The sequence below is a fragment of the Colletes latitarsis genome, chromosome 10 (genome assembly GCF_051014445.1).
Source record: "Colletes latitarsis isolate SP2378_abdomen chromosome 10, iyColLati1, whole genome shotgun sequence".
In the NCBI taxonomy this organism is placed as follows: domain Eukaryota; kingdom Metazoa; phylum Arthropoda; class Insecta; order Hymenoptera; family Colletidae; genus Colletes; species Colletes latitarsis.
This window is the reverse complement of record NC_135143.1, coordinates 25,885,951-25,906,688: the sequence shown is the minus strand read 5'-3', so window position 1 is coordinate 25,906,688 and position 20,738 is coordinate 25,885,951. Positions and strand designations below refer to the sequence as shown.

The 20,738-nt window shown below is 33.2% G+C and overlaps 6 protein-coding genes across 9 annotated transcripts; 3 read left to right on the top strand and 3 right to left on the bottom strand.

The window, feature by feature from the left end:
• The first annotated feature begins 89 nt into the window (after window positions 1-89).
• Window positions 90-1,671, top strand: LOC143346099 (testis-specific serine/threonine-protein kinase 3). The gene is made up of 4 exons (XM_076773856.1): window positions 90-185; window positions 445-748; window positions 854-1,407; window positions 1,486-1,671. The coding sequence occupies exons 1-4, from the start codon at window positions 90-92 to the stop codon at window positions 1,669-1,671; spliced, it is 1,140 nt and encodes a 379-aa protein (XP_076629971.1).
• Window positions 1,672-1,939: 268 nt separating this feature from the next.
• LOC143346098 (uncharacterized) lies at window positions 1,940-9,294 on the bottom strand. The gene is made up of 15 exons (XM_076773855.1): window positions 9,159-9,294; window positions 8,960-9,085; window positions 7,280-7,431; window positions 6,241-7,191; window positions 5,762-6,173; window positions 5,217-5,662; window positions 4,984-5,126; window positions 4,781-4,920; window positions 4,319-4,567; window positions 3,870-4,213; window positions 3,541-3,793; window positions 3,245-3,479; window positions 2,786-3,162; window positions 2,418-2,705; window positions 1,940-2,357 (listed from the first exon to the last, which is right to left on the bottom strand). The coding sequence occupies exons 1-15, from the start codon at window positions 9,292-9,294 to the stop codon at window positions 1,999-2,001; spliced, it is 4,611 nt and encodes a 1,536-aa protein (XP_076629970.1). The 3' UTR covers window positions 1,940-1,998.
• Window positions 7,719-9,095, top strand: LOC143346756 (RWD domain-containing protein 2A). Its single transcript, XM_076775195.1, has 3 exons — window positions 7,719-8,029; window positions 8,104-8,550; window positions 8,625-9,095. The coding sequence occupies exons 1-3, from the start codon at window positions 7,835-7,837 to the stop codon at window positions 8,853-8,855; spliced, it is 873 nt and encodes a 290-aa protein (XP_076631310.1). The 5' UTR covers window positions 7,719-7,834; the 3' UTR covers window positions 8,856-9,095.
• A 250-nt stretch (window positions 9,295-9,544) lies between the features above and the next one.
• On the bottom strand, window positions 9,545-10,810 carry Apc10 (anaphase-promoting complex subunit 10). The gene is made up of 3 exons (XM_076775197.1): window positions 10,412-10,810; window positions 10,067-10,319; window positions 9,545-9,907 (listed from the first exon to the last, which is right to left on the bottom strand). Exons 1-3 carry the CDS (start codon window positions 10,434-10,436, stop codon window positions 9,616-9,618), a joined length of 570 nt encoding a protein of 189 aa, XP_076631312.1. The 5' UTR covers window positions 10,437-10,810; the 3' UTR covers window positions 9,545-9,615.
• A 265-nt stretch (window positions 10,811-11,075) lies between these two features.
• Mtmr6 (Myotubularin related protein 6) lies at window positions 11,076-15,824 on the top strand. The gene is made up of 13 exons (XM_076774434.1): window positions 11,076-11,855; window positions 12,138-12,251; window positions 12,523-12,685; window positions 12,793-12,950; window positions 13,023-13,148; window positions 13,259-13,393; window positions 13,533-13,665; window positions 13,743-13,969; window positions 14,054-14,304; window positions 14,469-14,609; window positions 14,686-14,812; window positions 14,885-15,154; window positions 15,212-15,824. Exons 1-13 carry the CDS (start codon window positions 11,811-11,813, stop codon window positions 15,353-15,355), a joined length of 2,034 nt encoding a protein of 677 aa, XP_076630549.1. The 5' UTR covers window positions 11,076-11,810; the 3' UTR covers window positions 15,356-15,824.
• A 135-nt stretch (window positions 15,825-15,959) lies between these two features.
• LOC143346384 (calnexin) lies at window positions 15,960-20,638 on the bottom strand. 4 transcript variants are annotated; one of them, XM_076774436.1, is made up of 8 exons: window positions 20,487-20,638; window positions 19,682-19,934; window positions 19,311-19,606; window positions 18,573-19,232; window positions 18,349-18,489; window positions 18,082-18,207; window positions 16,790-17,038; window positions 15,960-16,714 (listed from the first exon to the last, which is right to left on the bottom strand). In XM_076774436.1, the coding sequence occupies exons 2-8, from the start codon at window positions 19,923-19,925 to the stop codon at window positions 16,658-16,660; spliced, it is 1,773 nt and encodes a 590-aa protein (XP_076630551.1). In that variant the 5' UTR covers window positions 19,926-19,934; window positions 20,487-20,638; the 3' UTR covers window positions 15,960-16,657. The 4 variants fall into 4 exon arrangements, with proteins under 4 accessions (XP_076630551.1, XP_076630550.1, XP_076630553.1 ...); XM_076774435.1 differs by lacking the exon at window positions 20,487-20,638 and adding an exon at window positions 20,178-20,469; XM_076774438.1 differs by lacking the exons at window positions 18,082-18,207; window positions 20,487-20,638 and adding exons at window positions 17,562-17,684; window positions 20,178-20,468.
• Window positions 20,639-20,738: the final 100 nt, after the last annotated feature.

Genomic DNA, 20,738 nt, shown 5'->3' with positions numbered 1-20,738 from the left:
AGAGAACGCAGCGGAAAACAACAACCGTAATTAATCGTGAATTATGGTAACAAAGGCGGTAGGATGTTGCCAGAGGATCGTGAAATCTCATGTCGGATTTGAATCAGTCGCCATCCGAACAAGCCGTTTTATTCGCACGCGGTTACAGGTTCCTGAAGAGACTGGGCGAAGGTTCTTATGCCAAGGTGGATTTTAATTGTTATTAACATCGAGATCCGAGTATTAGAGAAATCCTAAAGAGAATAGGAATTATCAGAAAAATAAAATACATTAAAAAATTTTCATACAAAATTTCCTCATTATAATCATTCATCACAATATCAATGTCGAGTTAAATATGCCTTCTACTCTTTTCATTCCCAATAACTCGATAGATGTTACGTAACTAGATATTATTTGTATACGTAGAGTGTGCAGTTTTAATCTATAAAAATGATAATTTAGGTCTATCTCGCGGAATACAAAACAGAAGCCGACCGGGACAGGAACAACAAATTGGCCTGCAAAGTGATAGACACCGAGAAAGCACCGAAGGACTTCGTACGAAAGTTTTTGCCCCGTGAACTCGAGATCTTGGCGAAACTGAGCCACCCTCACGTTGTGCACGTGCACAGTATATTCCAAAGACGAACGAAATACTTTATATTCATGCGATTCGCCGAGAATGGTGATCTTCTTGAGTTTATCTTAAAGAATGGCCCAATCGCGGAGGGCCAGGCACGCGTATGGCTCCGACAGCTTGTACTTGGTAATTTCAATAACGAATTAAAGAGAGTCTATTCTAAAATCCTGGAAAAGAGGGAGGTAATGTTTCGAGGTACAAGAGAATTCGTTAAAGCTGTTTCTTCTCCAGGTCTTCAATATCTACACGAGTTGGAGATTGCTCACCGCGACATGAAGTGTGAGAACGTTCTCCTCACATCGAATTATAACGTAAAGCTTGCTGACTTTGGATTTGCCCGTTACATGATCGACAATCGTGGCAAACGCGTCCTAAGCGACACTTACTGCGGTTCGCTGTCGTACGCCGCGCCCGAAATTCTACGCGGTTCTCCATATAATCCAAAGATCGCTGACATCTGGTCGCTAGGCGTCGTATTGTATATCATACTAAATAAAGCAATGCCATTCGACGACACCGACATCAAACGTCTGTACGAGCAACAAAGGAATCGCAAATGGAAATTCCGTAGCAAAATCACTCTGACCGAGCACGTGAAGAAGTTGGTGTCGTGTCTTCTCGAACCTATCCCGGCGAAACGTTGGACGTTGAATCAGGTCATTACCAGTGATTGGATCGCTATGGATCCCCGACTTTTGGTACTCACGCCTGCCGAGCAGACTGCCCTCGACAACGCAGTGGAAGAAAGAAGGAAAATGGTGGAGAAGTTTTCTAAGAAAGATCCTGTAAGAACATATGCCGTTTAATTAAAGGAACGGAAGGTAGATTATAATATCCGCGGGGTTGAAATGTTTGTTTTATAGAAGTTGTTCAAAGTAGAAGAGAAGAAGAAGATAGAACCGATTAGAAAAGTAGCAAGACCGGAAGAAGTCACCGTCATTAAGAACGCCGCAAAAGTTTGTCTTTCGATTTACCTAAATTGTCCGCGGCTCGGATTGCGCGCTAATTTCCTTTGGTTTTCAGGTAGCATTGTCTTCCATCGCCAATGAATCATTTTTCTAAAAACGTGTTCAACGTTCGAGGAAAACCTTTGTAGTTCCCAAAGTAGACTGTGGTGTAAAATATGTGGATATTAATTTTGCAACTCCTATCATCGCAAGGACCAAGTTACCTTTCTAAGAACATTTACACTTTTATATTTATAAGGAACTCCAATTTATTATACTGCACGCGACTAAACTACGGTAATTATACATTAATTATTGCATATTACTTAAGGCAAGAAAATTTTAACATTATCGTAATAATGATATATATGGTGCAATGAATTTAGATTAGTAATACATTAAAATTACTATAACCGATTAATGCAGTGTTCAATTTCCTACGTATCGTGCCTTCATTAAAGTTATATTGTTCTTCGATGAGCACTTCACATAGTAGTTAGGTCCGTCTATAAGGGCCTCCACTTTTTCTTTAAGAGGAATATTAATAACATTTTGGGGACTTGCAAGACCTTCGAGGTTCCAGACACCGTCCGATAATAATAATAATAGCTGCCCATTTGAAAACCGACTCATTTTAAATACATCCGTAGCTGGTAAAACATATTCTTGAACGTCGTTCCAGGGTTGATAATGTAACGCCAGCGTTTGCGATATTAATCGTAGAACGATCCACAGTGAGTGTGACATCGACTCCACGAACGCGTCGATTATATTTGGAATATGTAAGTCTGCAAATTATTAATATTTTAAAACTTTTATCTCTCTTATTAATAAACATTAATACAAACCTTTTAAATGAGAAAGGCTGTCGTCAATATTGTTGTATAAATATATGGAAACTGAATCGAATTTTATCCATACAACAAACTCCTCCTTATCCAACGAAACCGATTTTATCATTACAAAATCACTCGAATTTAATTTAGAAATTATATTCACTACGCGCTCGTTAGCACAAAGCCGGGAAAAATTTTTAGTTCCGCACTGTTCTTTCTGAAGCGATATATTTTCGTTAGAAGCATTGATAGCATTCATTTCTTTTACAACTTCCAATTTGTTTATATAAACTGCCCGATCTGCAATATTAATAAAATATATAAATGCAGACTAATAAAAATAAAATAAAAAAATAAAAATAAAGGGAATAATAACTCACTTCGTAATGCTACGTTAATTGTCTCAGATATTTTTGAATATTTTCTCATTTTTTCTTCGACGGCCTCTACATTCGAATAAGCATTATAAGAGTTCTTCAACTCTGCTTTCCCATAAGAAACATTCACTGTAAGATTTCCAACAATTTTTAAGACGTTTTGTAACTTTATTTTTGTTTTTATTATTTGCAAAGACTGTTCCGTTTTCTTCAATTGACGGCTCATTAAATCGGTTAAGTTTACGTCGTTCACCAAACTATCAATAACAAGCATCGGTGTATTGAAAGATCCTTGAATTGTTTTTTGACCATAGAGCGTTTGATCTGCCGATTTTGATAATGCTTCCTCTATGCGATGCCCCATTATAGTGCCAGATATACTGTAAATATCAATTTCTGTCCGAATAAATTCAAAACGACACACTAATCGCAATTCATAATGTATTTTATTCGATTAATTACTTCATATTGTTGATCGTGACAGTGTTAAAATTTTTTCGCCCTTTAATGGTCACAGACTTTTTCTCTCGCATTAAAGCATTATCAGCCCATTTATCGAAATTTAAACCATTCAAATTGTCTGCTGTTAAAACTACCACCGTTTTCTTCCCAGTTACAATATTTCTTGTTGAGTTGTATCTCATGATATCCGTTTTAAAATTCAAGTTGTTAATTTTTTTCCTTGCGTGCAATTTGTCTAAATTAATAAAAGAAAGGAATTAATAAATAATGAAAATGTTTGCTACATTATCTATTACCTAAAACCTTTAATTTATCGAATGTCCATTTTGCCGTAACTTCTTGCTGTTTATGTCTTATTAAGGCATTATCAAACGCGTCGTTAAAATTTGAATCTAAAGACTTTATGGATGGAGTGCTTGAACCTATGATAACAGGTGTTTCAATATTCTTTAAAGAAGCAAGAACCGTTATTTCCTGTGATTTTGTTTTGCTTAAAATACGTTCTGATATGTTCTTCCACGTTTCAAGATTTAACGTATTCAAAGAGTTCTGAAACAGATTATTATTGAATACTTTGTAGAAAATATTTTAACGAAAAATGTATAAAAGAATTAAATTTATTCACATTTAGGAGAATCTTTCTTTTCAATTGTGCATTTATAATGTGCAAATTTTTCCCTCGAAAAACTGTAAAATCTGTCGCCATCCAAATTCTTGTAAACAATTCTTTTAAATTGATTTTGTTTATATTTCGCATTGTTGGTTCTATTGGAAATATTGCAGTACCTATAATAACAATGTTGGATGGAATTTCACTTTCTACGAATACGGTAGAATATGGCAAATTTATCGCGTTCGTTTCTATATTTCCAGAAATCCGTTTTTTATGTAGATTAGGATTTTCCTTTAATTGTGTCAAATTGAACGGGCGATAAGAAGTGTACATATCATTTGTTGTGAAACCATTGTCTGCGAAGAATATTGAAACATTAAAAGAAGTATATATGTATAAATACTTTACTAATGAATGTTATCGAATGATTTTAATAATAACAATTAGAAATCATGACTCACCGAACGTTATGTTTCCTAAGGATATTACATCATCAAGTTTGACAGCATTGGCCAAAAAATCAATGATATTTACATTATTAACGTTACTCACGTAAACATTTTGTTCTGATACCATATTTTTTATTACTTTAGGCACTTCTATACGAAATTGAATAGGCGATTGAAGTACTCCAACTACCAAATTCATCGTCTCGATTTGAGATTTCAAAGTGTTAGATTCAATCCATAAATTTACAAGTCTTTCCATTTCTGCGCAAATTAAGAAGAAATGGTAGAAGTATTAATTATAATATTAAATGAAAATACAAGATTTAAAGAATAACGTAATATCACCTATTAAGTTTACGTTATTTATACGTATTGCAGATACATTTTTTGCAGTAACATTATGATAAGACCGTTCAACAATCAGATTGAAGGGCTTGAACAAAGAGATTGAATTCTGTGTAGAATATATTTCACCTAGATTCCCAAAAACACGCGAACTCTTCAATCGTTTTAACTTAATATTGTTCACTACTAGTGTGGTAGTCTTTATTTCAGGTGAAATTATAGCAATACCACATAATGGTGTTTCAATCCTTTGAACGAAAAAAAGAACACTTTTTAGATGTACGAGATAAGAGCATTATGTTCTTAATGTAATAAATGACGAGTGACCGTACTCTGGAAATTTAACATTTTCGTATGTAGATTTTTCTATCCCCACATTATGCAAAATATGTTTTCTTCCTGATATGATAACACTATCCAGGGAATCAGCAGTTATCCAATTTTGAAAACCATGTAAAATAACATTGTTCCATTTCTGAATTAAAATGTATTCGCGTTATTTACTCATTAAGACAATGAGATACCTTAGAAGTTAATTTTTTATTTAAAATTATTAGTCCCTCACCGTTTTTTCGCTAGAAAATATTAGGGATACCGATACATTATCGCGTAAAGATACTACGTTCGACAAGATATCTTTGACTGAGCTCGCCTTATTGGTAATTAAATCTCCTGATCTTAAATTTTCAATTCTAGTATTATTTAAGATTGAACCACCTTTTATGGTAATGAGCTCAGGAATTATCGTCAGAGGCAATAAGGATTTTCTCGAATCACCAAATAATTTCCCTTTTAAACGAATATTGTTCTTCACTTTTACTTTAGATGCTTTAATCGAGCCATTCATCGTTGTGGAAGGGCCGTTTAACGGTAATAAAATTCCACCTTTTACTAAATTTAATTCTTTGACTTTGATCTCTTGCGTATGTATTTCTACTTTCGTCGAATTTGAGGCAATATTCAATCGCATAGAAGCATCTGTCACATTCATACTGTAGAAAATGTGTTCTCCTATAATAGAATATATTTTTTGTGGGTCATTCTTCTGACAAATTAATAAGCAACGATTAATTTTATTTTGCATAGAAAATAAACGTCAATAAATTTTACCAAGGACCTCTTGATTACCAATCACTTTGAGAACGTTTTCCTGTAAATCGTTTAATGATATCTCATTAATTGATTTGTCAACAATAATGCTTTCTATGGGAAGGCTAAACAGTGGGCATTTCCAATTTTTTAATTCTGTAACGTTTACGGCTTCAAAATTCAGTATTCGATTATTGTTTTTAGTAGTTTGTAACTTGGATAGAGGATTAGAATTTCCTTTAATATTCAGACGATTGACTTTGCATTTTGTTTTGCATTTAACACGTATATTTTTCGCGTGTAAAGAAACAAGAGTTAAATTGTTAGAGTGCAATTTACTATTTATAATGTCTTTTTGTTCTTGAAGCTTTGAGATTATTCTTTCACGCTGCTTCGATACATCCTTTAACGCTTGCGAGTTATGCTCGTTTATCTATAAAAATTTCAGATTATTTAATTATCCAGATTTATTTTATTTTGTTGAAAACATAAAATCTTACATTGCGAACAAGAAGTTTATTAACGTGGCCTTTCAAAATTTTAACAGGATTCTCCGAATCAGGTATTTCTTTCGGTATTCTCTGTGCCATATTCATAGCATTAATATTCCATATTCTGATTTCGTCTTGCAAATCCTTATTAGACTTCTTTTTGGTCCATACTGGTTGTTTTAACGCCCATGTATCATTTGTATATTTCATTAACAACAAGTCTTTTCCATACAAAGTAATTTGACGAAATTGACGGACCCCGGACAATTCTATATTTAATTTTACAAACCTCCAGCCATCGTACTGATAAATTAGTATCGTGTCTTCGTGTAAAGATAAAAGCACGATTGCTTTATTCGAAACTATTGGTACAGTAAATGCCCCGGGAGAAATTTTTTGAAACGGAACAAAACGGTCATGAATTTCTTTGTAGATAACTATAGACGAGTCTATGGAAAGACTTAGAAAATTTTCCATAAAGTGACCTTCTATTAATTGAAAAGACGAAACATCTTGGCTGGATGGTAATCTTTGCGTTATCGCAAACTCGTTAGATTTTAAAAAATACTTGAAAATTAATGTGGTAGGTCCAGTTACAGCGAGATACATAAATCCTTTGCTATAGAAAGGGATTAATTTCTTGGTATCATGGTTTATGATCTGCACCAAATCAAAGTAATCACGAAACCAAACGTAAATTAAAATGTTCGAGCGCGACGCAATGCCTAAGTATAGTTGGTTCATTCCTTGCCAGATTGCTATATGCGTTATGTCGTTGGGTTCAAAGTCTTGAATGGGGGACAAATCATACTTATTTTCCGCTTCTGCGAAGCGTAAGATAAGGATCGAGCCATCTTCATTTTGAACTATCAAAAGAGCTGATCCATAAACGCAGCTATGTACAAACATTTCCTTGCCATTGATCAGAGTATAATCAGCAACGGAATGGAAAATGTGATTCTGAAATAAATACTATTAACATAAAAAGAAACAGCAAAACTTACTTTTAGTCTTTACTATTATTATATATTCGATCGACAGGACGTACTTCTATCCGATAAACAGATATTTTGAAATTGATCAAAATTGCAATGAACCAAGTTGTCTGAAGCTCATTTTGTAAAGAGAAAAAATTTATATTTCGAACGACATTAAAATTCAACTGCTCAAAATCTTCAAATTCGTTTAATACGTCAATACCTAAAAAACATCAGAAAGTACTTTAAAATTGATATTGTATAAAATGAAAATAAAGTTAAGTTAAGTTAAGTAAATATTAATTGATATTTCATAAAGAATGTGTTTCAACTGATTTTAGGTCAACTAAAAGCATTTGAAATAAGAATTTCTAGTGTAACATGAGGCGCGTAAAAGAATATTTAAATTTAAATCTTCACTGATTCGATAGCTCGATTTATCGATTGTTGCGATCTGTCAGAATGCACGTGGGGACGCTTTGTGCAATATACATATGTGCAGTATACATAGTACTGTAGTACATCTGTGTTTAATGTTCCTATCGAGTGTCATTAACCGCTTTTTTCATTATTAATATTGCAAATATCTTGACTGTGAATCCATATGTGTAATATCGATATACGGTATGTCCACGAACGAAAAGACGAGCGAAAATTTGATGGTGCAAATTTACGAACTCGAAGCATTAGAATCTGTTTATCCAAAAGAATTGGTTATTGCCGATCATGGAACGTTGGCTGATATTAATGATTTCATTAAAAATCCTGCTCAAGAACATCCTCAGAGATTGGAATATTCGATCGAACTTCCAATGAACGGTGTAAGGTTAAAAAATGTTATAAAATAAGGTAGTTAATGCAATGCTTATAAAACGAAACTGTATCTTCTATACAGGGAACGATCGAATTGTTGGTTAGTTTGCCAGCTAACTATCCTGAAGAAAAACCAGAGATTTATGCAAGAAGTTCGTCGTTAAATCGAACGCAACAGCTGTTGTTGAACCAAGCACTAAATAATGTTGTTGACCATCAAGAGGAACATGAGCCATGCATCTACATGCTAATATCATGGCTGCAAGACAATGGTGAAGATTACATTATGGCTTCTAATGTGAATCAGAGAAAAGATTATGACATTGAAGATAAAAGAAAGGAGCAAGCAGGATCTATGATTTTTGCTAGATATTGGATTTATAGCCATCATATATATAGCAAATTTAAGAGAAGAGACATAATCGCTATGGCAATGGAAAATTCTGTTACTGGTTTTTGTTTAGCAGGAAAACCAGGTATTATTTGCATGGAAGGCATTTTAGAAGATTGTGACTATTGCTGGCAAAAGGTATAAGCTTCCATTATATTTGTTACATTTAAATTTCAATTTTAGGAAACTGACTATTGTTCTTCAATTTTTAGATCAAATCTATGAATTGGCACAAAATATTGATAAAATTATTAGAAAAAGAGGAAAATTGTAATATTGATAATATGCGTAAATTTAATGGTTTTCAAGAAATATCTTTTCCTTCTTCTGAACGTCATAACAATATGGGTCAATTATTGAAATATTTAACAGAACATAAACTACAGTATGCATTTAAGGAACTGTTTGGAATCGAAGGTAAATCCATTGAATTGCCAGGTTAATAATTTATAGTAAAATTATCATAATCATAGTTATCTCATTATGTAAATAGATTTATTGTTAACAAATTATGATAATTTTCTCGTTATCCATAATGAGTACATACCTTTGTTGGAAACTTCTAGTATTTCTCTTTTATAACGGTTAAACGGTTGTTTAAATGAATTTTGCATGTGCTTTGTAATATTTTCATTAATTTCAGTCAATATATCTTTGTTCAAACTTTTAAACGCTAAAAATAATATTCTAAACTGTAATATATGAATAAATATATTGAATTTTCTATTTTACTTGAAATTTCATACCATAATCTGATCTTAATTTCTCAAAAAAATTGGTTGTTTCTTCAAGTAAGGTATTTAGTACATAATTGTTTTGCAAATGTGCTTGACAGTGTGTTATATTAACTAATACAAAAATTAATAATAGATTTATCAACATTTTTGCACAAACACAGTCAGATTGCCACTTGGATTATCAATTTGTATCTAAGAACATCTCACAGGTGAAAGGAAAGTCGTCGAATTGTATGTTTATATTTTTTTTCTCCTTATTGTCCCAACAGAAATCCTCTAAATTCGAATGTATTGCATTTATGTATACACGCAATTTACGATTTTAAACGGAACTTAGGTTCGGTTTTCATTGCATATTTTATTTAAATTTAGGTAGTAATAATATATAAAATGAATTTGTGATTTTCAATTTTTATTCAATATTGATAAAACCATGATAACGAAATATTCATTGCTTTTAGTTTTTTTATCTAATTGTAGCATAACGCAGAAGTTCATTAGTGAGAAATTGGCCTGGAATGTAAGGAGCTGGTGGTCCAAGAATGTCCTGTGTTGGACTGTGAACTTTAACTTGTCTCATATGCGTGTCTCGTCCATTTTGATGATTACTTATTACAGCTATTTGTATCATAAATGTCCTAATAGGTCTGTCACTTATATCATTTATTGGAATCACAACCCAGCCACTTGGCTCGTTCAGATCCATAACTTCTACCTCTTGAAGATCGTTGAAATTTGTACCTGCCCTAATACTTATTCTATGGACAATCCAAAATCATATTTAAAAAATTTAGTGAATTACTTTAATTTAAAGATACAGTAAAACGTCGATTATTCAAACTAATAGTGAAACTAATTTGTTCCAATAATTGGTCATTCAAATAATCTATGTTCTTCAATAAATATAAATGTTTTACCTGCTAGGAGTATAACTTTCATCTAATTTATAATCTGTATAAATACATATATCATGTATTGTTGTTTTCCTCTTAAATTGTATGTTCACTAAATGTGGAAGTTGTCCATCAGATTGCCAATACGTTTCTGTAACGTCGTCGCGTAATTGATCTACACCAAAACCAGGTTTGCAACTGGATAGACTCCAAATTGCATGATTTCCTACTTCCCGTACACGACCAGCCAATTCCTCCTGAACAGGATCTATCTCTCCTATATTAATAGAATGACAAACCGCTTGTTACTAAATCCATGAACCCTTTATAGTAAAAGCAAAATATAATTTTACAATAACAAAAATTTACCTCCATTTCCAGCCTTATTGCTCATAATTAATTATTAACGGCATACGAGGTTAAATTTTATAATAGTATTTACGTATTTTTAGTGTACTTCATTTATATATATATATATATATATATACGTGTATTTATTTCTTCATATAATAAAAACATTTAATAATAATGATTAAACTCCGAATAATTTAGAAAGATTGAAATTCTCCAAACATTCTTATCACTTATTAAAACAGTAAAAATAAAGATCTTTAACAATCAAGTTACTTTTGGTTGAAATAGATAAGGAATTAAAGAAATTGGTCACAGATTTATTATTTTTCTATTGAATTCGTAATAAGATCTGTCAAAAAAGTTGTTATCTCTATGTGACAACGTATAACAAATGTACGATGTTGTTGAAGGTTCTAACATTTAAAAAGCTATCAATAATTATAATTAACATTCGATTCTTTCTATAAAAAAAAACAATATTCGTGCAATCGTTCAACGATAATTTTTGATCCGAATGGATCTGGAGCAGTGTGACCAGATTTGGCATAAATGAGTGCATCGATGGCGACACCAGTAACGACGAACTTCCTTAGCGTCTAACGGAGTGGTGGGGATAGTAGGCATATCCTACTGCAGGAGCCATATTACGTGAGCTCGGCACTCACGCAATTTCGCGGGAAATCGAGAAAGAAGGCGAGTGTGAGCCTGTCCTTCTTGATCTTGAAAAGCCAAAGTCCGTTCTGGCTTCTGGTTCAGTGAAGTTCGGGCCGCGTACACGAATATAGGTTTAGAAAAGTTGAAACAAAGCGAAAGAAGAATTTATTCTGCCGTATTATATTATTGCATGTTACCCTATTCGTGTTTGGTACGCTGTGAAAAAGATACTCTTGTCGTAATCCTTTATTTGATGTTAGGAAAAAATTTCTGGTCGGTATGGAACTTTAAACGTTAATAAATTTTTAAGGAAGCCTCAATCGACAAATTGATATTCTTGATTTTCGTCTTATTTTGGCCTCTAGAATCTCCCATTAAAATTTTTCCCAGAGGTGGCCGAACACCCTGTATAGCTCGAAACGTAAAAATGCCTGGGTAGTCGAGATTCGAAATTGCATGCCATTGACGCAAGAACGGACTTCAGCTATTCAAGAACAAGATTTCTCGAAGTTGCGTGAAGTGCTGACCACGCGTAACATATGGCCCATGCAGTAGGATATGTTGGCTTTCCCTACCACTCCGTTAAACGCTAAGGAAGTTCGTCGTTACTAGTGTCACCGTCGATGCACTCAATTATGCCAAATCTGGCCACACTGCTGGTATACAATAATAGCAAAGTTGACCATCACTGCACTGCTGATAGTAGTGGATAGTGGTAACCAATTTTGTAATCCGTCAGATGATTCGCCAGGTGTAAATAATGGCGAACGAAAAGTTTAAAATGGATCAAATAAAGATTTCAAAGGTACCCGGATAAACATTTGCTCAATTTTATTACAGAATCGTTGTAAAGAAGCTTCCTATGTGATTCCCAATATCTGTCAATATGTTACTCTTTCTTGTTACACATTACTTTCTAATGTCTGAAAAAAAAAGACTAAATATACGTTTCCTGACAGTAATTACTTCAAAATAGACGTAGTGTTTTAGGTATTTATTTAACAAAAATGTGTAGATCTAAAATTGAAAACAATGCTGGAATATTGTTTTGTTGGATTATTAACAGTTGTCATTGTTGTGGTTTAAGGTGGAAAATGTGAGGATTCTTGACAAATATAGTAACAATCACTCTATCGGAACCCTTTACCTAACTGTCACTCATTTTGTATTCATAGAACGGAATGGAAAGAAACAAATTTGGGTAAGAGCATAAAATGTGTTAGGTTCAATCTTGTTGCTGTAACAGTCTCTCTCTAAAAAGTAATCTATTAGGTTCTCCAATAAATTCAGGTATCTTCCATTTCATAGTAAATTTCTTCCAATTACAATTGCCTTTTAGTAAGTCTCATAAAGGTATTTCACAAATTATTGGACAACCTAATATAATAGTTTCTCTCATCATGGATGAAAAAACTTTTATTTAACAGCAATACAAGTACTAAAAATAATGTTTTTACCATTTTATATTGTAGGTTTTATATACTCACATTTCAAATATTGAGAAACAAGCATTAACAACAACAGGCTCGCCGTTATGTATTAAATGTAAACACTTTTTTATTGTAACATTTATCATTCCAAAGGAACGTGATTGCCACGACACATATCAAACACTATTGAAATTATCTTGTCCAGGTAAACAAAATTGAAATAAAAAAAGTACATTGATTGTATATTTCTAAATGAAAAGATATTGTTTGTTAAAAGACCCTGATGTTTAACGTTATGTATCTTTCTTTTAGTAAATTTAGATGATCTCTATTGTTTCCATTATCAAGCAAGCAGGGACACCTTGCCACAGCATGCAGGATGGAATTTTTTTAATGTTCAAAGCGAGTTTCAAAGGCAAGGTGTTCCAAATGAAGAGTGGTCCCTCACATATTTAAATACAACTTATGAAGTATGTAATTTTATAGAATTTGCAATTTGTAAATCTGCATCAATTTTTTCTGGAACTATGTATTGTTTCCAGCTTTGCGACACGTACCCGAAGTATTTATACGTACCTAGTACGTGTGCCAATAGCACCTTAGTGGGCAGTGCAAAATTCAGAAGCAGAGGGAGGTTGCCAGTTTTAACATATTTACATCCTAACAAGGTTCGAGTAATAAATGAGCCGCTCATTTGCCAAATCAATTAACTTCACAAAAGGAAAAATAAAGAAATTGACAAAATAATATACATTCAAAATAATAACATGTTCTATAGGCTGCCATTTGCCGTTGTAGTCAACCTTTATCAGGATTCAGTGCACGGTGTCCCGAGGATGAACAAATGATGTATAATATTCTGTGTACAAATCTTAATTCTAAATATATGTACGTTGTAGATACACGACCGCGCGTAAGTCTATAAACATGAATTAAGGTATTTTTGTAATTAAAAATATTTCGGCAATTCGTTACGTAAATCGGTTCGATGAAATTTTTCATCTATAATTTATGAAAGTGTTAGAAACCAATTTTTAACGTTGTCGGTTTAGATCAATGCTTTTGCTAACAAAGCTGCGGGGAAAGGGTATGAAAACGAGAACTTTTATGACAATATAAAGTTTCATTTCTTTGGTATCGAGAACATACATGTAATGAGAACCAGCTTAAATAAATTAATAGAACGTAAGTATCGTACTATTTCCAATTCGGTATTTAAACAGTAATTCTTCGTTGTTTTAAATATATTAATTACCATCCAGTACAGAGGACAACTTCGATGAGCACGTTTTTAACTGGTTTGGAAAACAGTGGATGGCTTAAACATATACGATCTATATTAGAAACTGCTTGGTTTATTACTCGAGCAGTTTCGAACGGTGTTAGTGTAGTAGTACACTGTAGCGATGGTTGGGACCGCACTGCTCAAGTATGTTCATTAAGTGCACTATTATTAGATCCATTTTATAGGACGATTCAAGGTTTTCAAGTAAGAATTTTAATTATTGCTATGAATTTTTTATGTAAACTTTTAAATTTTATTTCTATTTCTTATAAATAATAATTCTTGTAGGCGTTAATAGAGAAAGACTGGTTATCATTTGGTCATAAATTTAACGATCGTTGCGGTCACATAAACTGTGATAGTAAAGAATTAGCGCCAATTTTTACACAGTTCATTGACGCAACGTATCAACTATTGCAGCAGTATCCGCATAAATTTCAGTTTAATGAATTTTTTTTATTAACTCTTCATGATCACGTACATAGTTGCCAGCATGGCACTTTCATAGGGAACTCTGAAAAAGAGAGAAATGCCCTTAGGTATTAATCTTAAAATATACAGTAGCAGACAAAAGTTTAAGACTACTACATTTTTAATAGCTTACATAAATTAGAACAGAAAAGATAATCGTCTTAAACTCTTGCCCGCAACTGTATTTATTTCGCGAGAGATTATTACTTCATTCGTTCCCGATTACTTCCAGAGTATCGGAGAAAACATATTCTCTATGGGGGGAAATGGCGATTAATATGCACGAATACATAAATCCACTCTACAAGTGTAATCGTTTTAATGACGAGTCCAGTAGCGTTCTCCAACCGAAATTAGCACCACAGAACATTATGTAATACATAAACTTATTGTTCATACTTCTACTTTCGAAAAGAAAGAATCAAAGACTAAGGAAAGTAATTTTCTAGTTTGTGGCGAGGAATGTACTTCCGATTTGAAAACGGTATTCATCCCAGAGAAACGTATGAAGATTTCCTTTTAGTAATGCACGATCATACCAGTTGCTTAGAAGACCACGTTAAGCTCCTTGTGAAGGTTCAAATATTGTATAATCATTTTTATTACTTAATTATCATTGGATTTATAACGTTATTCGTACCTCCATAGAGAGTGGGTTCCTTGAATTCGGTAATGAATTTAAATAATGTACAAAAAAAAGGACTACAAGGAAAGCTAAAATTTGATAACAAGTTCGCCAAGGATCCGTTGTCTGAAACGATAATAGAAAATACAACGAATCACGAAGAAAAAATTAAGAATAAAATAAAAATTAATCAGTTAGAGAACGAATTAAAGACGGTTGCTTTAGATTGGAAATCGACACGCAATATGGAAGAGTGTACATGTTCTACTACATTCGACGCATTTAACCGACAGGTAAACAAACCGACATGTAATTGAATCGAAGGAAAATTAATTGGATAAATTTTTCAGCATCATTGTTGGTCATGTGGCGATGTACTGTGTATAAGGTGCATGGGTGCGCACGCAGTTCTTAGTGGTCACCTTTCACAACGTGCAGTGCCTACTTGTGAGTCATGTACTCAAAATTCCAGTATTCCATCTACTAGTCCCTAAGTTACTTCCTTTACATATTTGAATTTGAGACCTGTACCTAAGATGTATATTGCATATAATGCTTAGATAACGTGTTATTATTAAGATTAATTGCAATGCAGAAGAAAGGAGAATAGATATATCGATTTTTAAACAGATATTTGCTGCAATGGAAATTTACAATAGGTAATTATACATATATTTTACATTTTTACTTTTCCTTTTAATATATTGGAACCAAAGCATGACGAATCTTAGAACGAAGAAGGATACGAAAGAGTATTAACAAAATACAATTTTATTTTAATTGCCAGTGCAAATTGTATTATAATAATTATTCTTATAAAAAATGCACAACTATACCTTTTAAATAAGACTGTTTTTATTTTATACTGTATTATAAGATATACAAATAATGTGAAGTTTAACACTTCGTTACTACTAAAGATTGAACAAAATCGAGTCTCAAAATAAAACTTGTCTTGATATATTACATGTCTGTTTTATGATTTACTTTCAGTATAATCCTAACTTTCAAGTTACAAAATTTGATTAAATTCTTTTATCAAAATAGGTTTTGCAGATTTTTAAATTAGAACTCTTCTTTATAGTTGAAATCAAAATATTTGATTTATCGTAGAAAATAATAGGAGTTTTTTATAACGTATTTGTTTAATTACACTCAAACAATTTCAAACTTAACAGTTATAAATAATACAACTTCATGTGATACATAATAGTATTTCATTCACATTGTACACTTTATTAACGTAATGGCAAAGGAATGAATTATTTAAGAAAGATCGTTACATTGAATAATATAAACGTCTGTGTAAACAAAAATTAATTATTATAATTTTCATACATAATCTGTGTTAAAATACCACACAAACACAATCCACGAACATCTAAACGCATGATTCTTTTTTAATCTTATACATAAATCGTGAATAAATTTGTTCTATTATTCACTTTCAATATACAATAACAAAAGTTACGCTGCTACATTACATATTATTAAGGCATAAATAGTACATCGAACATCATTCGTTACAAATTGTTGTTTTTAAGTATTATCATTCATACGTGAAACATGCGAAATGTGAAAATCATTCGTCTCAAAATATGATATAATGAAACTTTAATGTTCGAACCGAGTATATATATAAGTTTTAGGTAAAGAACTGGTTCCTAGTGATCATATTGCATGTATTGGACACTGAAAACCCTAACGTACACAATGACAAGTGTTACGTGGAATGTGAAAGTTTTACATAAATATCTTAGTAATACGAATTCATTTCGTTTAAATTTCAATAAACTCTATTCTTTATTTGGTTTTCTTCGTCGTGGTCCATCACCACCCATCGCCGGCTTGTCCTAAAAAAATCAACCGTTAAAGTAAACGAACAAATTAAATTATTTTAATTAGCTTGCAATAATGTGTTTACTAACATTATCTTCACTTTCTATTAACTCTTCAATTTCATTCACTGTTTCAGTTTCATTCACTGTCTCAGGTTCGTTCACGTTAATTGATTCATTCTCGTTTTCATTTTCTTCTTGTTGAGACGTTGTCTCGTTCGCGTTATCCGTTTCGGCGTTAATTGATTGATTCTCGTTTTCATTTTCTTCCTGTTGAGACGTTGTCTCTTCGTTTACTTCTAAAGGCTGCTTATCTTCATCCTCCAAATCGTATTTTTCCTATAACGTTAATCAATCGGTTTCACATTTTCACTGTTCGTATTCTGTACAAGGATACAGAATTCTTGTTTACACCTAAATACTTTTAAACGAACAGGTCGATATACAAGGAATATAAACATAATATAAACGTATCTCTCGTATAAGCATAATTCTATAATTAACCCTTAGAAAACAAATGCCTCTATATGAAAACGCTTACTTCGATAGACGCTAATAATTGTCGTAATTTAGGTTAATCGAGATTTAGAATTTAAAATTTGTGTTTTCTCTTTTACTTGTTTTGTATAAATAGAATATCACCTACAAAGGATAGTACTAAATAATCATTTTGTTAGAACATGATATCTCAAATAATTCAAGAAACATGAAACATTGTATGTGAAATGGAGTCCAATCTAGCGCGTCCACTTTTTCGTAAACGGCTTGTACTCTAAAGGTTAAGCAACTTGAAATATAATTGTTATTTACAGTACGAAAAAACAGTTTCATAGTCAATGTAGGTACATGATTTTTTTTATACCTGAGAAGCAAAGCAGCAACAATATATTACTAGCAGTATGGGAAAACCGGCAGCTATTATATATACAGCCCACATCCAAGGATGTTCCGCAGTAAATGTGCCAATCTGACGCCATACGCTCCACTATGTAAAATAATCATGAAAATACAAGTAATAATTACACGACATACGTAGGAATTCTGCCACTTGTGCTGCTTACGTAATACGGTTTCCGATTGTATCGAATTTTGTACAACAGTGAGAATTATTACTACTTTATACGCTCATGAGCAAAATTAAGGGATTGTATAAATAAAATTGTCAGTCTTTGAACTAATCTCAAGCTGACTGCAGTACAATGTTTTTTGACGAAGTTACAGCAGTTCAATGATTGACAAATTTTCAAACATGTTATTTATATACAGATGATTTTGATAATACGTTATTATTACATACTCAGCTATGATACCTATTGTTATGCTTATGTACCAGTATTATAAAAAGCAAGTAAACTGTACGTTTGAATGACTACCAAATATACCTCACGAAATCGTTTCTGTAGGTACCAAATATATATTACAATCGGTATTGCGCAGTACAAGAAATACAGCGCCCACCAGCCTGGTTTATAATTCGTAGCTTTCAATATACGACCCCATAAAGTTACCTGCGTGTCACAGTGTACATGTATCACATTTTGTAAATGAATTTGCGTCTTTTATCATCCTTATCACGATTCTCGTCGTATCAGCTTTGAACATCGTCGAATTGTAGTATTATTAAATCAAAATTGAGAATTATTACTCACGCTTTCTTCCGCAATTCTAGCATGACGTACTTCGAACGTATCGTTGGCCCATTTTTTCGCTATCTCTTCATCGTCGGTAATAAGAATATTGTCAAAGAATATATCCGTGGACATAGACCAAAGTTCAAAGCCAACAGCAAACTGTAAAGTATAAAAAAAATTCTATGTTTGTATCAAAGAGAAACACCATCTTTACTGTTTCAAAAAATCGATAAGGAACATACAATAGGCATCATTCGGAATGGATGTTCGTCGTTGAAATAGTTAGGATTATGTATGAGCTTAGGCTTCCATTTTCCTTTGTAATTGGGGTTGTTGATCAAGGGTGGTGACCATTTACCCTTGTATCTTGGATTTTTTTTCATTTTCTGTTTGTACGGCCCACATCCTGGCACGTCCGCACATTTTGGATTTGGTATATCAGGTGGTTCCCATTCTCCATCCATTTCAACCTCCCAATCGTCGGGTTTGATCGAGTCTGGGTTAGGTATCATAGGTGGCTCGTCTTCGAGCCATCCCTCGGGCATAATGTCATCTTCGTCAACGATTTGCGCCGGTGCGTCTTCGTCCCAGTCGTCTGGTTTTACAGCCGACAAATCAGGAATCTTTTCTCCATCATCCCAGTCTTCAGGTTGAACGTCAGATGGGTCCTCTATCTCTAAAGGCGGATTAACAGGCGGAGTAAAGTCGTCCAATAATGAGCCAGAGTTTACAACTTTATTGTCCACTTTTATCTCGAAACTATTGTCTGGACGAATGATTAAAGTATAGAGGTGAGGCTGTTTATCTTTGAAATAGTCTTCTAAACGTTCTCTTGGTTTTTTACAATGTTTCTCCTCTATAGAACCATTCAAAGGATTTTTATGCCGAAATATAAAATGCAGCTAGATGAAAAATAAGTACAAATTAGTTTATGGAATAATTTTGCAAGAATTGGATATTTATGTGGCCTCTGCATATACCTGATGATTATTTCCACACTTATCGGGTCCAAACATTATAGTGTATGGAGTTTTGTCATGGAAGTTCTTTAAATCTCCATGTTCTGGATCGAAGGTAAGCAGCTTTAAATATGCTCCTCCACATTCTTGACCTTCTTGAAAATTTACTTCATACTGTACAATTAATGGATTATCTCTGAAGTAAAATGGTTTGGCTAATAAGGCAGACACAGCAGCATGTCTTGCTTTGCTCTTCAGCACTAATCCTAGATCACCATCTTGTGCATGCTTTTTTGGTTCCTCTACAGACCAGATTCCTATAAAAATAGCATTGCAATTCTGTATTATTATGTTTTAAACTTATTAAGAAAAGCTTATAACCAAAAGCTGACCATCGTATTTAGCTATATCCTCATTTATAGAATCTTTCTTGGCCTCCGATAAAATCCATGTATCTTTAAATTTGTCTTCGTCGTCAAAGGTTTCTACTAAATACACAAACTCTGATACCTCTGGAGTTTTGTACACTGTCTTAGACGCTACATCTTGGATGTCATTATCATCGTTTTCATTGGCATTAATAATACTACAGAGTAAGCATAAATATATAATCGCATTTGCTACAATTCTGGCCATCTCATATTCCTGGAATCAAAAAGTGTACAAAATTTCATGTTAACAATCATATTCAACGAGAAATTATTGAAACATTGACTGTAAAACTAGCGCTAATGTCGCGAATCGATTATCACGTTTTTCTATAAAAGAAAACGTTTGTTTGGAGGCGTATTAAGGGGAGAAAAACTAATTACTCTCTTTTCGTTTACCAATATTTAATCAGAATTAATCGTACGCGGCGCGTCGAACGAAAGCGAAAACAATTCTTACCGAATTCGTGGGAGTTCAGTCGCGGAGCATCGATTCTTGTACAAATAGCGGCGACAGAAAAGTCACGCCTCAAACTCGACTGAGCAGTGAGTTATTTATTTGATTAAGTAATAACAGTAATTTAATTATACGTAAGTGAAATCTCCGCGGACGCGTGTTCCAAAAAGTAGCGACAATGCCGGAAACGGGGTAAGCGATGAAAAAAATAAGACTGATTCGCTTAATGAAATTAATTGAATTATCAAGAAAATCCCGCGGGCTATGGTCAATCGGAATATTAAGACGCGAAGGGCGAGAGGAGAAATTCACCGAAATCGTTTTTTTTCCCCCGTCGATTAACCTATCGACGATCCTCACATGAACAAAAATGGATCAACTCAACGAATTTTTCCCTTCGTCCGTTCTCTGACGTGTGATATGCATGCAATGTTACCAGACGGTAGACCGGTGCCCAGAGGAAACTGCCCCTCCACTTACGTACACTAATGCACAACCACGTGTACGTGAGCTCCGACGTTTCGGACGGCTTCGGGAATTTGAGAAAGAAGGCAAATGTGAGCC

What these genes read in the sequence shown, in the direction of transcription:
- LOC143346099 (XM_076773856.1), top strand. Translation starts at nt 90, where the DNA reads ATGTCGGATTTGAATCAGTCGCCATCCGAACAAGCCGTTTTATTCGCA. An exon ending in GCGAAGGTTCTTATGCCAAG is followed by an intron (nt 186 to 444) that starts GTGGATTTTAAT and finishes ATGATAATTTAG; the next exon opens with GTCTATCTCGCGGAATACAA. An exon ending in AGTTTTCTAAGAAAGATCCT is followed by an intron (nt 1,408 to 1,485) that starts GTAAGAACATAT and finishes TTTGTTTTATAG; the next exon opens with AAGTTGTTCAAAGTAGAAGA.
- LOC143346756 (XM_076775195.1), top strand. Translation starts at nt 7,835, where the DNA reads ATGTCCACGAACGAAAAGACGAGCGAAAATTTGATGGTGCAAATTTAC. An exon ending in TCGAACTTCCAATGAACGGT is followed by an intron (nt 8,030 to 8,103) that starts GTAAGGTTAAAA and finishes TCTTCTATACAG; the next exon opens with GGAACGATCGAATTGTTGGT. An exon ending in GTGACTATTGCTGGCAAAAG is followed by an intron (nt 8,551 to 8,624) that starts GTATAAGCTTCC and finishes TTCAATTTTTAG; the next exon opens with ATCAAATCTATGAATTGGCA.
- LOC143346098 (XM_076773855.1), bottom strand. Translation starts at nt 9,294, where the DNA reads ATGTTGATAAATCTATTATTAATTTTTGTATTAGTTAATATAACACAC. An exon ending in GAAAATGTTAAATTTCCAGA is followed by an intron (nt 4,921 to 4,983) that starts GTACGGTCACTC and finishes ACATCTAAAAAG; the next exon opens with TGTTCTTTTTTTCGTTCAAA. An exon ending in CGATAAATTAAAGGTTTTAG is followed by an intron (nt 3,480 to 3,540) that starts GTAATAGATAAT and finishes TTATTAATTTAG; the next exon opens with ACAAATTGCACGCAAGGAAA.
- Apc10 (XM_076775197.1), bottom strand. Translation starts at nt 10,436, where the DNA reads ATGAGCAATAAGGCTGGAAATGGAG. An exon ending in CAATAAGGCTGGAAATGGAG is followed by an intron (nt 10,320 to 10,411) that starts GTAAATTTTTGT and finishes CTATTAATATAG; the next exon opens with GAGAGATAGATCCTGTTCAG. An exon ending in GAAAGTTATACTCCTAGCAG is followed by an intron (nt 9,908 to 10,066) that starts GTAAAACATTTA and finishes GATTGTCCATAG; the next exon opens with AATAAGTATTAGGGCAGGTA.
- Mtmr6 (XM_076774434.1), top strand. Translation starts at nt 11,811, where the DNA reads ATGGCGAACGAAAAGTTTAAAATGGATCAAATAAAGATTTCAAAG. An exon ending in ATCAAATAAAGATTTCAAAG is followed by an intron (nt 11,856 to 12,137) that starts GTACCCGGATAA and finishes TTGTGGTTTAAG; the next exon opens with GTGGAAAATGTGAGGATTCT. An exon ending in TTAGCACCACAGAACATTAT is followed by an intron (nt 14,610 to 14,685) that starts GTAATACATAAA and finishes GTAATTTTCTAG; the next exon opens with TTTGTGGCGAGGAATGTACT.
- LOC143346384 (XM_076774436.1), bottom strand. Translation starts at nt 19,925, where the DNA reads ATGGCCAGAATTGTAGCAAATGCGATTATATATTTATGCTTACTCTGT. An exon ending in CTAGAATTGCGGAAGAAAGC is followed by an intron (nt 18,208 to 18,348) that starts GTGAGTAATAAT and finishes TGTGACACGCAG; the next exon opens with GTAACTTTATGGGGTCGTAT. An exon ending in TACAGAAACGATTTCGTGAG is followed by an intron (nt 17,039 to 18,081) that starts GTATATTTGGTA and finishes TTAACGTTATAG; the next exon opens with GAAAAATACGATTTGGAGGA.